Raw genomic sequence first — 16,857 nt, 5'->3', positions numbered from 1 at the left:
ATCTCAGTCCAATGCACAAGCTTTTGAAAATGATGTGACTATTCTTTCAATTCACTATGGAAAAATCAAGTATTGCAGCCTAAAATATGCCTTTATTGTTTTCAGATAAGAGTACAAGAACAAGAAGACTATATTCTTAAAAATCTAGATCACTTAAAAAAAAAAAAACACATCAAGTTCTCTAGTAGAACTCTAGCTAATTATAGAGTGGAGACACTAGCAAGTTATTTAAAGGCTATCCCAAACAATGAGCTGGGACACTTCATACATTATGGTATTGGGTTTCCTCAACATGAATATTCAAATTTTGATGAAGTTAACAAGGATGTAATTGTGTGTGTGTGTGTCTGTGTGTGTTAAAGAGAGTGAGAATGAGAGAGAGAGAGATACAGATCTCAAAACAAGAGGACCTAGCATGAAATACTAAGGGCTCAGATTTCATCCTGTAGGCAATAGGGAATCATTTAAGAATTTTTTTTTAAAGATTTATATATTTATTTGAGAAAGAGAGAGAGAGCATGAGCAGGAGGGGCAGAGGGAGAGCAAGAATCCTAAGCAGACTCCGCGCTAAGCGCAGAGCCGGACTTGGGGCTCAATCTCACGACCCTGAGATCATGACTTGAGCTGAAACCAGAGTCGGAAGCTTAACTGATTGCACCATCCAGGCACGCTCCCCTCCTTTATCTATTTATTTATTTATTTATTTATTTATTTTTAAAGATTTTTATTTATTTATTTGAGAGAGAGAGAATGAGAGATAGAGAGCACGAGAGGGGGTAGGGTCAGAGGGAGAAGCAGACTCCCCGCTGAGCAGGGAGCCCGATGTGGGACTCGATCCCGGGACTCCAGGATCATGACCTGAGCCGAAGGCAGTCGCTTAACCAACTGAGCCACCCAGGCGCCCCTAAAGATCATTGAAGAATTTTAAGCAGGGTAATAGGATGGGATTTTATTGTAGGAACAGAACTTCAGCAGCAATAAAGTGTGGATTGTGAAGTGTGAGGCAGGAGGTAGGAAGATGAATTGGAAAGAAAATTCAATAGGTAGATGCAGGAACTCCTGGGCTGATCCAGAGTTGCAACTTTAAATGTCAGATGCCATAGAATCCAAAAGTATGAGGAGATAAAAGCACTGTCAGAAAAAAGTTTTAAGGCATCAACCATAGGATTTAGGATAGACAGGAAAGGAGACCATGAGAGGAATGGATAGTCTCAGAGGGAAAAAGGTTTAAAAACTACAGGTGTCAAGGAGATTGGACTGCAGTTTTAATGAGAATGAGAGAGTAAGAAAGCTGAAAGGATAGAAGATACGAAGATTAAAGTTTCCTAAGTCGAGAAATTCTAGATCTGTGCTGTCTAATATGGTAGCCAATAGCCACAGGTGGCCACTTATATTTAAATTAATTAAAATATAAATTATATTCCTCTGTCACACTAGCCACATATCAAGTGCTCAGTAGCCATGCATGGCCACCATATTGTCCATATTGCACAGGGCAGCTAAAACATTGCCATCATGTAGAAAGCTCCATTGGAGAGCGTGCCTCTAGCTAACGCCAAGTTCTAGGAAATGCCCAAGAATATAAGATCCTGAAGACAATGAAGACAAAAGCCATTGAGAGAGAGGCAGTAAAATCAGAAAGGTAGGATATTGGATGGGCTTTCCATAAAGATGTTGAATCCAGCCTTTTCCAGGAGTTCCAATGGAGAAAATATATGAGGTAGACACTAAAGTCCTCAGTGAATGCAGAGGGTGTGACGAGATAGATGAACACATAAACTGATGTGCTTCCTGGCAATGTATCCTACAACCCTTTAGGCCTACTGTAGTGTCCTTTGCTTGCAAGCATGCTTGACTGACTCAATCTAGATCCTACCCCAGAGTGATATTCCAGATCCCACTTAAACCACTTCTGAACCATTCTCCTGGTTCATAATCACCTCTTGTGAAACTCCATCAACTTGTTTCTGCCAACTCAATACTGTGGGGTGAGAAAGGAACCAGTTAACTCCGAATGGTCAGGTTAAGTAGGTAGTTGAAAATAACGTGTCTATGTGCACAGCTATAGCTTCATATAGAATATTTAATAGACATTATCTGTGGCAGAATATATGACAAAAACAATCTTTTTTAAATTGAAGAACACAGGTAGTTTGTGTATGTCTGCTCTGTTTATTAAACACATTTGTTAATAATTTAGTACTTAAAGTTTTTTTTTTATAATCAAGTCAAGAAGGATATCTGTAGAAATGTGGTATAGCTAGTTGGCTATTCATGACTGTATCATATAGAACAATTTCCCATAGCATTAGAGCTAATTGCCACCACCATGTCCCCTTTTCCTTTTTCTTAAAAGTTACAGTTATGAACTACAAGCCCACACTAATCCATCCCTACTAACAACAGTTCATGAGTCAGCACTGGTTCCTTGGTCTTCTCATTTCTCCATCCCTCACCCCAGTGATTAATGTATTGCCAGGAGAAAAAGGTTTACTGTTTTGGAAAGGTTGTTAATACCTTGTTTGGATGAGTAGATGAATAATCTTTCTCTCTATAACTTAGTCATTATAAGCTAGAATAAGCTCAGTCCCCTTTTCTATCACCAGGGCTAATCCCTCTTAACTTTGTCCATTCTTGTTAATACCTGCAATTGTACTTTTGTTTGCTTTTAAGAACTAGGAAGAAACTGGGTCCTGCTTCTTATTTTTCAATAGACTATATGTTTTTAGTCTCTGTTGATTCTGCTAGGTTGTACAGTTATTTGTGTGTAATAGGCTCTTCCATAGCAATATGCAGCAGAAAATCCGTTTTGACAAGGCATAGCAGCTTAAATGAGTCATGACACATGCCATCAAATAGCTTCCAGTGAGGCAAAAAGTCCTTTTTCTAAGGTAGCATATGCTTTCACCCAGTTTCAACATGACTATATGATCTCACATGACTATGGAAATTACTTTCTTCATTTGTGAAAAATTACAGAAAGGTATGGAGTTAATATTTGATTGTGCTAATTAAATTTCAAAGAGGGATATGCTTTACCAGGCTTTCTTCCTCCTTAGAGTTAGTGAAACCTATTTTTTAAAATCTGAGCATTGAATTACAGGTCAATTTTTTAATTTGTTTTTTTTTTATGCTATTGTTTAATCATTCCCTAATAAGAATCCCAGATCAATTCTTGTTAAATTTTATTTTAAATGTCACACAATAAGTAATATTAATAGAGAGTATTCTGTTAAGATAGTATTTCTGATTCTCTCCCATTGACTTCGCAGCCTGAAGCCATTCCAAATACTGACATTACTTTTAATGTTTTCAGGACAGATGCTGGTTAGGGCTTTCAGCACAAGTAGTAGGTTATCAGCAGACATTAGTTAATTTGTGAACCTTCATCTGCATATCCTTCAGATACCCATGGGATCTGGGTGATATTATAACTCCAGTGTCAGCCTGAAGAGTAACATTAGTAATGGGTACCATCCTCACTTACTCCCCAGTGCAGCAATAAGGCAAGGAAAGGGAGATTGTAAGCCACTGATTTGAACCATATAAATGGGTTGTGCTATCTGTTATATTTGTCCCCAAAGTCAAATATACCTAACACACAGTACAAGTAGTCCCATTCAACTGCATCAAAGGACTTTTTGCATCTAATAAAACTGTTGCTATTGGTTCCAATTTTCTCTTTGTATTCCAGACGAGTTGCATCAGCCTATGCAGATCATCTGATGCTTATCTTCCAGGTATAAAGCCTTCTTGGATGAGGGCCTATTTCATTTGTGATTACTTCCTTTAGTCATGTAGCAAGTGTTCTGGTATCTATTATTTTACACCTACTCACATTGTATAAAAGGATATTTTTCACAATACTGCTAAGGGAGTAACATGCAATCTTGCATATGAGGTTATATGGATACATATAATAGGATGAAGTTCTATAGGCCACCTTGATTTCAAATCACAGATAATATCAAATGCTTTAAAAATTCAGCATAAGCCATTTAAATGCATTACATTTATTCATAGTTTATTTCTGAAACTAGTGGCTATTCAGTGTGCTGAAGGCAGAGAGAAGTTAAGGTGTTGGTAAGCAAACTAAATTTTTATAAAGCTATTTTGAAAGTAACTCAATGCCACAGAAAGTAGTATCAATTACTCCTTGCTTTTCAATTGACATTGCAAGGCTGCTCCAAATTTCTATTCTTCAGTTTAGCATCTGTAAAGAAAAGAAAGGCACAGAGCACCTCCATGGGAGATTTCTGAGTATTGCAATCACAAGAAGTAGTTCAGAACACACCCTGAAATACTGCAGTTTTTCCCCTCAAATATTAACCCTTTGATGCTCTGTGACTAAAGAATTGCATATAAGTGAGAACCTGAGTGATGGAGAATAGGGGAGGGCCAGCTGGTAATCTTGGGGGTTCCTGTAATCTCTATCTTGTGAGACAGTAGTATAGGGAGAAGGGCCTGGCCTTTGGCCCCACTCTTTACCTGCCAGTGTGGCCTTGGAGAGCTACAAACAGCACTGAGCTAGGCTTTCTCACTCACAAAAGGTGGTCAGAATACTCATGCAAGTTGTTTTAAAGATCAGAAAAGATAACATATATATAAAGAAATTAATCAAATATTTAATGCTCCATAAAGGCCAGCTGTTTCATTATAATTAATGCTAATAATAAAGTAAGCTATACATGTATCTATATTTGCATTTTTCAGTAATCATAGGAAGGTCAAATCCAATGGCACACTGAGTATTCAGATTAGGCTTCATGGCAGCATGTTGGAAAAATAATGACATTCAACAAAGTACACTGAAAATTTACTTTGTGATTAACCTACACAGAATAAATGCACTTTTTAACCTACAGTATCTGAAGACAAGGTTTGTTTGGTTTTTTTTCAAGATTTTATTTATTTGAGAGAGAGAGACAGAGATAGGGAAAAGAGAGCATGAGCGGGGAGGAGAGGGAGAAGCAGGCTCCCACTGAGCAGGGGGCCCAACGTGGGGCTTGATCCCAGGACCCTGGGATCATGACCTGGGTTGAAGGCAGTTGCTTAACCATCTGAGTTATTACCCAGGCGCCCTGTGAAGACAAGGTTTTATTTATTTTTTTATTTTTTTAAAGATTTTATTTATTTATTTGAGACAGAGAGAGCACAAGCAGAGAGAAAGATCAGAGGGAGCGGGAGAAGCAGACTCCCCGCCGAGCAGGGAGCCCGATGTGGGGCTCAATCCCAGGACCCTGGGATCATGACCAGGGCCAAAGGCAGACGCCCTGAAGACAAGGTTTAAATTGAAAAAAAAACAAACCAACAAATAAAAACTTAAATAAATAAGAAAATAAATAAATATATTTTCCATTATCTTTAATTTTCTGTATTAATCCGGTATATTTCACTGAGTCCAAGAGATCCAGTTTTTTCTTTCCCAGCTATAAGAAACTGGTTATAGGGCACCTGGGTGGCTCAGCTGGTTAAGCAACTGCCTTCGGCTCAGGTCATGATCCTGGAGTCCCAGGATCGAGTCCCGCATCGGGCTCCCTGCTCAGCAGGGAGTCTGCTTCTCCCTCTGACCCTCCTCCCTCTCGTGCTCTCTCTCTCTCATTCTCTCTCTGTCAAATAAATAAAATCTTAAAATAAAATCTTTAAAAAAAAAAGAAACTGGTTATATATGCTTGTTGAAAAAAAAACAGTTCAAGAGAAAAGAGTCTCTGGTTTAAATATGCAGAATATAGTAAACAAATTCAAAAGGATTCAGCTTCAGCAGAATTTCCTATTTCTATAGTCAGTTTATTTTTCTTAAAGTTAATTTCCAAATAGATTATCATCTTTTGAAGTATGCTGCATAATTTTTCTTCATAGTTGGAAAAGTACCTTTGGACTCTAAGTGAAGCAACTTCTAGAGAAAACACATGATCCAAACCTGAAGCTAAAACCCTAAGTACATGTACAGTAATGTACACAATATTCCCAGGATATATGTAAACAGGGAGAGCCACATAGTAAATGGTATTGGGTTTTGGTAATAGTATAATCCACTCTCAATAGGCAACTCCCTCTTGTGCATTAATACGTGACATCATACTCTCATATAACATTTCATAACGGAGTGAAATAAAAAGCTCCTCCAGATTGCAACTGTAAGATAATCAGATTCTGTAGTGCTCATTATGACTGCAATTATGTAACAAAACTCTCCAAATATAGTTCAGTTATTGCAGTTATTAATCATTCTGGTTTTGTTTCAAGTACTTGCTTTATAGCCTGCTGGATAGACTCCATTATTTTCAAGCTGAATGTTGAAAGTCAAACCGTGCATGTGAATCTGCTGTTCTAACAGCATTTCAACATAATTTACCCTTTCAATTTGTATTTGTGAATACAAAAAAAAAAAAAAATGGAGAAATAAAGCTGGTGTCAATAGAGTCACCGACCTTTGCAGTAAACAGAAGATAGTCCTTAGTGGAAAACAACGTGGCAAATAAGAAACCTATTTTCTAGAACTAGAAATAGTGCCGCTTAAGAAGTTAGTCTCAGAATACTAATCAGTTCTTATGGAAAAAGGTGGGGGGTGGGACTCTAAAAGAATCTGTATATTTCATAAGGAAAAAAATTATAAAAGGGCCAGCCAAATGTGCATTTTTAGAGGTTCAAAACACCAACATCATGGATAGAATGTATTCCTAAACATATTATGCATAAAACCATATATTCTGATTAATTTAACTACAAAATGCCAACTAAAAGACAGATTTATTATACAGAACAAACACCACCTGCAACACCTGAAACCAGTGCTATAGATATATTTCTAGGAAAAAAATACACCTGGAAAATTCTCAAGTCTAGATTCTGAGATGCCAAGTATTAAGTAAAATAGGATTCCAAACACACCCAAGGAAAATGACTCCATAATTATTTAAATGTTAACACCTAGACAGCCCAGGAAAATAAATATAATAATACATTGACGTGGCTTACAAAATGCGTATCACCAATTTCACGTAGCCCATGATTTCTTCAATTTGGCTACATACATTGGGCCCCAGGCTTTGCCCTTGTCTGGAATTACCAAAAGTCCACATTCCTGGCCAGTGGGAGCAAATGTGAAGTCTTGGGAGCAAGTCCTTGCCATTTCCTTAATGTCCACAGGCATGATGTTCGTGTAGGAATTTAAAATTTCACTGATGACATCTTGATTTTCTGCCTTGGAAAGTGTGCATGTAGAGTACACAAGTAACCCTCCAGGGCGTAAGGCCTTAATTGCAGACCTGTGTGTAATCAGGAAAATGGAGAAGTTTGGTTAGATGCCGGAAAAGGAAACTATGAGGTCAGAGGGCAAGGAAGCTTATACTTGAAACTAACTTACTGTGACTTAGGCTGCAATAACTCTGGATGTTTTCTAGCCTTATAACTATTTCTTTCTAATGTGTCCCTGGATAACTCAAAAAAATGATAATCAGATCAATCAACATGGGAAAAACAGAGAATATGTTTGGTTCTTTGTTTTGTTTTTTAAGGATAGGAGGATGGGGGTAGAACATGATTAATGGGTTTGTCTTTGAATATACTGAGTGGTACTAATGAGCTGGTGGGAAGAAAACATCTGAACTTCAGGAAAGGAGTTAATAAGGTTCAGTGACAGCTCAAGTCATGGGAGTAAATAGGATTTCCCCAGGAAAGAGCAAGAAAATAAGTGGACTAAAGACAGACACTAAGAGAATACCTTTATTTAAAGGGAGACAAAACTCAGAAAGGAAATAACGAAGGCTTCACCTGATGAAAGTGCAGCTTTGAGAAAAGATGGAAAGAAAGGTGTTTTTTGTTTGTCTGTTTTGGCTTGGTTTTTTTGTTTTTTTTTACGGGAACACTTGAACATATGTATAAATGCAGATCCAGGAGAAGAACAGACCTATGGCTTCAGACAGCTAATGGAGGAGTTAGCTTCAGAAAAGATGGGGTTCCAGCACTTCATCTGAAACAATATGGGAGCGTGAACAGGGAACCAGGATGTTTTAAGTAAATAAAAGTTCCTGATAGAAAGAAAGCCTTGATAATAGTGGAGTGGGAGACAAGGTAATCAATGAAAGAGAAAATAGAGAAGTTTTAGTCCTGCGGCTGTGGTGATAACCCCTGAGCAATTACTACTCAAGGGTTTTTTGTTGTTGTTGTTGTTGTTGTTTTAAGAATCCATGTTCTAAAACCTCTACCGGATTTAAGTATACAGACAGCCCCATGTCTCACATCTGTATTTTAACAACCTAGACTACATGCCAATAACGGAGATTTATAATGAAGATACACATCATCAAAGTAAGTTCAAATTCTATTCCCTAAGTCCAATTATTAAAGGATTGAAGATTGAAGATCCTAATTCAAGATAACAAACTGATGACAAAGTTTTCTTTCCTCAAACATCCTGAGACACCCTGAAAAATAAGGTGAAAAATATATACATATATTTTTAAGTACTAAAACTCAAAACAATAAAGTAAATAGGATAGAATTATTAACTAATAACAGATTTCAACACATTTCTTATGCAGACAAAGGAGTGGCAGCAGATCAAGAGCATGGAGAGAGCCTCTCATGGCGAGAACAACAGCCACAGAGGGCGTAATTTGGGGAAATATAGAGAAGTTTGGGAACTGGAAATGCCAGATATAATGTGATGGGAGTAAAAAGTGAAAACAAGGATATTAATTCAGAGCATATATAAGAAACCATGGATTCCATACTCCCATATTTGGCAAGTCAGGCAGCCAGGTAAAAAGTCTGGAAGGTTTTTATCTAAGAAAGTTGAATAAATTATTTGGGGAGACTTAGGTCAGCCACTGTCAGTATTTGTCCCCCAAAACCAAAGACCTCCACATTCTACCTTGAAGGGAGCCTCCAGAGTAATTGCCAGCTCATCATAAAGTGACATCACTAGGCAAAAAATCCCACCCCTAAAATAAATCTCGTATTTTATTGTCCCATTAAATAAAAACGTACAACCAAGGACTGCCAGATAATTTTGGGCGAGAAATGCTTAAGCAATGTGTAAGAGTAAGAACAAAATAAACAAAAAAAATGGCCTAGGAAGAAACAGAAAATTCAGGAAACAAGAGACATAATAAGACCTACTCATTGCAAAAAGATCAGCAAAGATACAGCACCCATAAAACAATAACAGAATGCCATGAAACAGGACCAAGAAAAGGGCTCATAGGAGTTAAATATATGTTTAACAAAATAAATAAGATTCTGTAGAAGTTTAGAAGTTAAGGTTGAAGAAATCATCCAAAAAAGTAGAACAACAGACTGACTAAAAATGAGACAAGTAAGATCAGTCAAGTAGGTCCAAATTTCAATTAACAGGAGTACTGGAAAGGTAATATAGAGAACTGGAAGTGGGGGGGACACTAAATCAGTGAAATAGTAAGAGAATTTTCCAGAGACAAAAGGAGTGTTCAAGATGAAAGAACTCATGAAGAGGCTAGAACACTCTTTATTATTTATTGAGCATCTATTATGTTGCTAGGCAATGTTCTAAATGTTAGACATACACTAAATACGCCAACAACAATAAACTCCTTGCCTTCATGAAGCTGACATTCTGGCTGGGGGAGACAGAATACAAACAGTAACAATAACACTGACAGTAAGTCTGTCATGAACTAAACTGTGCCCCCCTCCCCCAAATTCATTTGCTGAAGTCTTAACCCCCAGTATTCCAGAATCTGATGGCATTGGAAAACAGGACCTTTAAAGAGTTAACTAAGCTAAAATGAGGTAGGCCCTACTCTAATAGAACTGGTGTCCTTATAAGAAAAGGACCTTTGGACCCAGAGTTACGGAGGGAAGACCCCAGGAAGACACAGGGAGATGGCAGATCTCTACCAGCCAAACAGAGAGGCCTGAGGAAACCAACCCTGGGGGCCTTGGTCTCAGACTTCCAACCTCCAGAACTGTGAGAAAATAAGCCTCTGTGACTTAAGCCCCTCAGTCTGTGGTAATTTATGGTAGTCCTAGAAAGCTAATACTAAGTATATACACACCAAAGGACAACTTGTGTGCGTATGTAAACACATACATACACACAAATACACAGACACACACACTTCTATGTATGTATGTTTCTGTATTTTTTCCTCACCAGACAATTCTCCCTCCAATTCTCTGAAAACACTGACTGCATGTTCAACAATTTAACTAAATTCTGACACTATTCACCTGGAGTTAGTGTCAGATCCCACAGGTTAAGAGCTAAGTCCTACAAGGCTGCCCTTCAGATGCCAACTGGAAGTCTAGGCCTCTGGTACCTCTGACTGACCTGCCATAAATTAAGGGTTCCCACAACCCCCGTCCTTGGGTTCAACAATTTGCTAGAATGGCTCTCAGAACTCAGGAAAAGAATTTACTTATTAGATTACTGATTTACTATAAAAAGATACAATTCAGGGATAGCCAGATGGAATGCATAAAACAAAGTATGGGAAAAGGGGTGCAGACTTGATGTGCCCTTTCCAGGCATGCCACCCTCCCAGCACCTCCTCACCAACCTGGAAGCCCTCCAAATCCCTTCAGTTAGGGTTTTTTTTATAGAGGCTTCATTAAGTAGGATAAATGATTAAAACATTAGCCACTGGTAATTTAACTCAATCTCTCTGGAGGAGGCGGCACAGGAGAGGGGTGCTGAAAGCTCCAACCCTGTAATCACCTAGTTGGTTCCCCTGACATCCTTAGAGGCTTTCCAAAAGCCACCTCATTAAAGTATACTAAGGTGTGGTTGAGAAATAACAAATGTTCCTCCTTTCATATTAACAAAAAGGAAATATTGTAACAAAAGATGGTCCTATCTCTCTTATCGTTTAAGAAATTACAAGGGTTTTGGAAGCTCTGGCCTGGATGCAGTTAACAAAGGCCAAATATATCTTTACAACATCACAGTTTGCATACAGATTTTTTTACTTAGTAATAGGTTTATGAAGAAAATTAAATCACGGTAACAGGATGAGAAGAGCTTGGATGGTGGGGGCGGGGAAGCAGATTACAATTTTACATGGGGTAGTTAGAATAGGGTGACACTTCAGGAAGCGACATTTGAACAAAGACCTGAGGCGGTAAGGAAGTGGCCATGCAGATTATCTGAGGGAAGAGCATTCCACCAAAAGGAATGGCCAATGCAACCACCCTGAGGCATGTTCAAGGAAAGAGGAGCGCACCAGTGTGGCTGAAGCAAGGTGAGGAAGGGGGTGGCAGAATGCGATGAGATCAGAGAGTTAAGAGGAGGGGGTGTAGAAGGTCTTATATTAACACTGTAAGCACTTCAATCTTATAATAAATGAAAAACATCCATACTTAGATGCATTATTATTAAACTTCACAACTTCAAGAACAAAAGATGCTAAATGCCTTCAGAAAGAAAAATGGGTCACCAATAAGGCTCCAGGAAACAGACCGGCATCAATGGCATAGCTCACTTGAAATCCTGGAAAAAAAGCAATTTAAAGTGGATGCTATTTACTGCCAAACTATCAAAGAAATATATAGGAGAAATACAGAAACGTTCAGATATCTGATGACTCAGAAATGTTACCTCTAGCAAAATGAGAAGGTAAATCAAGAAAGGGGAGAAATGTGATACTGAATGTAGTAAATGGAACATAGGAAAACAGTGGAGGGAATGAATCTCAGAATGATAACTATTCAGAAGCCCAGAGGGAAACTGGTCCAGATTAGAATGAGAGGGAGATCTTTAGAAGGAAGTGAGAAGGGATAGAAGAGATAAAATGACTGAAAAGTGAAAAAACCTTGAAGATTTGGTATATGTAACTGGGCTGGGGCTGCACGGAGGGAGAAAGAGAGGAGAGAGAGAGAGAGATTTTCCCATCAAATTTGACTGTAGGAACATTTTCCTTTCAGCATGCGATCATAACACTGAACCAACAGAAAGGGAAATGCAATTCTAAGGTATCAGTTCCAATTCTAAGGTATCAGTTCTGCAGTGAACAATATTAACAGAAATATATACTGATTATTGGTCTTCAATGTTCAGAATCATTCCATAGACTGATCTTAGTAATGCTTCAGAACAGATTTGTACATCTCAGAAAGAATACTGTGGACCGGACAGTAAAGGTGCAGTTGTAAGCCACCGGGAAATGGGGAAGAGAAATGGAAGACAGGGGAGGACTGCAAATATTCTTGTAACACAGAGAAACCAAGAGATAGTGGCCTCATTATTTCAAAAAAGAATAAAGTTGGAAGTGTGTTCAGAGACCCATTCCACTACTAACAGAATAAGAAGTGTAAATCTAAGCGTGTAGTGCTAAGTTTCTGAACTGAATGAGTGAGAAACTGAGAACAGGGTAAGAACTCAGGGTGCAGAGTGGGGGGAGGAGGTAAGGGTGGCACAGGTGAGAGAAGCCCTAGCAGGAGGTCAGTAGTCAACGTCTGAAGTTGACAAATTAAAAAATAAAAGATAAACATACTAGTTAGAAATTTGGAAGCAACATGCAGAATAGCTGAAGAACAGAAGTAATTAGAAGTGGTTGCCTGTGAGGAATAAGACTAGGGAAGGAGTGAGTGGGGAGTGGTAGGAGTAAATCTCTTTTAACTAAAAGTTCATTTTTATTTTCAATTTTTACCCATATGATGTATTTCTATGATAACACAAATTAAAGGAGAGCTATGACAGTAGGACAAATACAAAAAATGTCCCCACAGATGTCAGTTAATTTTTGTTTTTGTTTTTAACTCTTAAGGGATTAACTCTCTAGAAAACTTATTCCCTGAGGTTCCAGATAACTAAAATTTTATAGTATTCAGAATTTCTAGTCTTCTCATGTATTCATTTATTGTAAAAAATATTTGGGGAAGTGCCTACCACTGAAGGCCGACTTTAGTGTTTGTTGGCAGTCTCTAAAAAAATTTTTATGTGTATCTTGCTTTTCACTGTCCTCTAAATATTCCCCCACAAAAACAAAAAAGGTTCCTATCTAGACACCAGAAATGTGAACCATTCATAGGTTCACATTTGTGAATAGTCTGTGGTGGGAAGAATAATGGCCCCCCAAAGTTGGCCATATCCTGATCCCCAGTACTTTTAACATGTCACATTACTTGGCAAAACGGTATTTGAAGATGTGATTAAATTAAGGCACCTGAGATAGGAACACTAAATCGGATTATCTGAGTATGCCCAATGTAATCCCAAAGATCCTTATAAATCAAAAAGGGAGGCAGGAGAGTCAGAGAAAGAGGTGATGACTGAAGCTAAGGCAGGAGTGACAGGATTGCTGGCCAAAGACCAAAGCCAAGGAATGTGAGCTGCTTCTGGAAACCGGTGAAGGTAAGGCAATTCTCCATCTTAGTCCCTCTGGGCTGCTATAACAAAAATACCATAGACTGGGTGGCTTAAACAATAAACATTTATTTCTCACAGTTCTGAAGGCTGGAAAGTCCAAGATCAAGGTACCAGCAGGTTTGGTGTCTGGTGAGGACCTGCTTCCTGGTTCACTGATGGCTCTTGTGTCCTCACAGGGCAGAAGGAGTCGGAGAGCTCTCTGGGGTCTCTTTTATAAGGGCACTAATCCCATTCATGAGGGCACCACCCTCATAACCTAATCACCCCCTAAGCCCTACCACCTAAAACCATCGCCTTTGAGATTAGGATTTTGATTAGGATTTTAACATATCAATTTTAGGAGGATACAAACATTCAGTCTATAGCACTCACCTAGAGCATCTGGAAGGAACTGCAGCTCTGCAGGACCTTGATTTTGAACTTAGAACCTCCAGAAGTGTAAGATAATAAACTTGCGCTACTTTAAGCCACTAACTTTGTTGTAATTTGTTATAGCAGCAATAGGAAATTAATACACACCTGGTGATGGCTTTTTTGTTTTATATACAGCTAACATACTAAGGCATCAGAAGATTTTGCTGAAATTGTGTTAAGTTACAACTACACTCATTTTGGATTATTTTCTGACTATAGCAATGGGTTTAAGATTTCCTTTAAAAAACTTAGATTACTATGGAGGGGATTTACACAGTTTGAATACAGTTTTTTTAAACCCCCGCTAAAAGGACTTATTTTGCTCCTACTTCCACAATTAGCAAAGCCAATGCCTAATCAAATAAGTATGATTCTTTCTTATTACAGTTATACAAAAGTACATAGAAGGCTTATCATTTACAAACAATATGTTCCTGGCTTGATGGAAATTTAATTTCTACAATGTTGGCTAATTCTCCTGGTTTGTTTTCATTCCAACATTCATAATTTATGTTTCTAAAATTAGACTGGTATAACTTACCTGGTCACATTAATTTCTAAACAAGAAAATTGTGTGTGGCAACACAAAGGCTTTTTTACAAACTGGGTTAATCTCAACACCCTAGTACAAAATGTTAGGGATTTCTGTCAAATGGTTGTTGTTTTGCTGCTGATGATTGTTGTTTAAACACCATTTTTTGTCCTTTTGCTTATAGTAGTTATAGATTTCAAAAATACTGTAATTTTGTATTCACAGATCAAGGAAAACAGGCATGTGAAGAAAACTCACTCCCGGGTTCAAACAGCTGAGAATTATTAAAAAGTGTGAAGATATCTTTATAATTAGCATTTACCAATACATACAAGAGTTTCTTCACTTTTGACACATTTAAGTGGCAATAGGTACTTAATTTCAGTTAAGGCTAGAGTATTTAACAACTCTATAGATTAGTTCAATGATTTAAAAACCAATACTTCTGGTATTGGCATTCCAATAAATTAAAAGATAATTTAGTGTTTTACAATATACTAAGTAATAACACATTTCTAAAATATAAGTACATAAACATGCACTACTTTGCCTACTACAGTGGTGTCTAGAATAAATCATCTGCTTCCATAATTCAGCATACTTTGAAAGAGCCCATAAAAACCAAGTAATTATTATTTCATCCACATCATAAAAAGACTATATATATATATATTTTTTTTTTAGAATAGTTAGACAGGAGAGTGTGAGAAGGGTGTGATGCTTCAGGACAGAAATAATTACAATCAGAATGGAAGAAAGATATTGCTTAGTAGGTCTAACAAGCTCAGTAAGAAACTTAAAACTCTGGAAAGGGGAAAAAAACATTTAGAAGTCAGAGAAACTTGAATAATACAAGTAAAGTGGCAAAGTTGTGGTCATGACCATATAAAAATATAAGTCAGGATTAGAGAAGAAAAATAAGACATGTTGGATCTGAGGTCTGTTAGAAGGCAAAAAAGGTTCTCTCTACACTTATGTAAATTTCTGTACCACGCAAACTTTTTTTTCCCTTTTTTTTTAAATATTAGGAAAGAAAACTAAACACCTAGGCAACATCCATTTTGGCATAATGGTATCCTCTGCTAACTTTCTCCAAATGAGCTGTGGCCCCTTGGCTTCTCAATGACTATAAATTTCATAGTTTATTTATTTTTTTAAGATTTTATTTATTTATTTGAGAGAGAGACACAGCAAGAGAGGCAACACAAGCAGGGGGGAGTAGAAGAGGGAGAAGCAGGCTTCCTGCAGAGCAGGGAGCCCAATGCGGGGCTCGATCCCAGGACCCTGGCATCACAACCTGAGCCGAAGGCAGACGCTTAACAACTGAGCCACCCAGGCGCCCTAAATTTCACAGTTTAACAAGAACCTGAATAATAGGGTATTTTTCACCTATGCTATATCACTAAACTACATGAAATTACAACAAACCAAGCTGTATTAATGGCATTATTTACCACTGAATTATAACAGATGCTAGAGAGATGGTCAGAACTTTCTAATCATACTTGCCAGCAGCAGGCAGAAAAAGATGTCATGACTAACTACAGTATGTGGAGCAAAAGTATTATTTTGATCAGATTAGGTGGAAGGCTAACCTAATACTTTAAATTGAAATAGAAACTAGTAGACATTATCTTGTTTTATACGTTATTGAAAACACAATGCCTAACTATAATGCAGAACGAGGGGAAGTACTTCAAAAGGAAGCAGATTTGCCACATAATACAATCCCTCTATCATTAACTGAAACATACATTCTCCTCAGAAACCCCCTACCTAAGTCATGATCAGGCTTAACCCTACTTTAAATCTGAAATAAGATTCTATCTCACAACACTGCTGTAGTTTGAAATAAAGCCAGTGTTGATTAACAGTACAGCATAAAATAAAATGGGAAATGCTTTTATCTCAAGTATTCCTAACAAAAAGAATGATGACTCTTTGCCACAGAACTTATGCTAGATAGCCTGTTGCTTTATGGCAGATACTGGCTATACAAATTTCTCCAAATCTTTGGTTGTCTTTCAGCATATTACAGAATAGGATCAGATGCATTTTGTGCTTGAACCACCTCTTAATGAAGCAGCTAAAAACAAAATAAAACATATTCTAAAAAAAAGAAACCATTAAATAAAACGTTAAATTAAATTTTCCCGTTTACAAACAGAAAACCTTAGTTGATTTCTGGCAGTTCACAGAGTAGATCTGAATGATAGGTCTACTGACCTATCTGAATGAGATCTGAATGAGAGGTCTACTACTTCTTTTTTTTTTTAAAGATTTTATTTATTTATTTGACAGAGAGAGACACAGCGAGAGAGGGAACACAAGCAGGGGGAGAGGGAGAAGCAGGCTTCCCGGGAGCAGGGAGCCCGATGTGGGGATGTGGGGCTCGATCCCAGGACTCTGGGATCATGACCTGGGCTGAAGGTAGACGCTTAATGACTGAGCCACCCAGGCGCCCCTCTACTACCTCTTATATTTCTTTGTGAAATCCAAAAGTTCTGCAACCTACAGTTTTTTTTCTTAGGTTTATGGCAGACTCATTTGGCCTCAAAATCTG

The 16,857-nt window shown here is 37.8% G+C and overlaps 1 protein-coding gene across 1 annotated transcript in view; it reads right to left on the bottom strand.

The window, feature by feature from the left end:
• Positions 1–1,698: 1,698 nt before the first annotated feature.
• The window catches only part of NSUN3 (NOP2/Sun RNA methyltransferase 3), a 58,717-nt gene continuing 43,558 nt past the window's right edge, over positions 1,699–16,857 (bottom strand). The window contains exon 6 of the mRNA XM_028115161.2: positions 1,699–7,268. Within this exon, the coding sequence (XP_027970962.1) occupies positions 6,998–7,268 (271 nt within the window). The 3' untranslated portion in view covers positions 1,699–6,997. The remainder of the gene's footprint in view (positions 7,269–16,857) is intronic.

Source organism: Eumetopias jubatus, unplaced genomic scaffold, assembly GCF_037043125.1.
Source record: "Eumetopias jubatus isolate StellerSeaLion01/CBP00866 unplaced genomic scaffold, mEumJub1_p1.0 scaffold_1, whole genome shotgun sequence".
In the NCBI taxonomy this organism is placed as follows: Eukaryota; Metazoa; Chordata; class Mammalia; order Carnivora; family Otariidae; genus Eumetopias; species Eumetopias jubatus.
The sequence above is the reverse complement of the archived record's forward strand: the minus strand, read 5'-3'. Positions and strand labels throughout refer to the sequence as shown.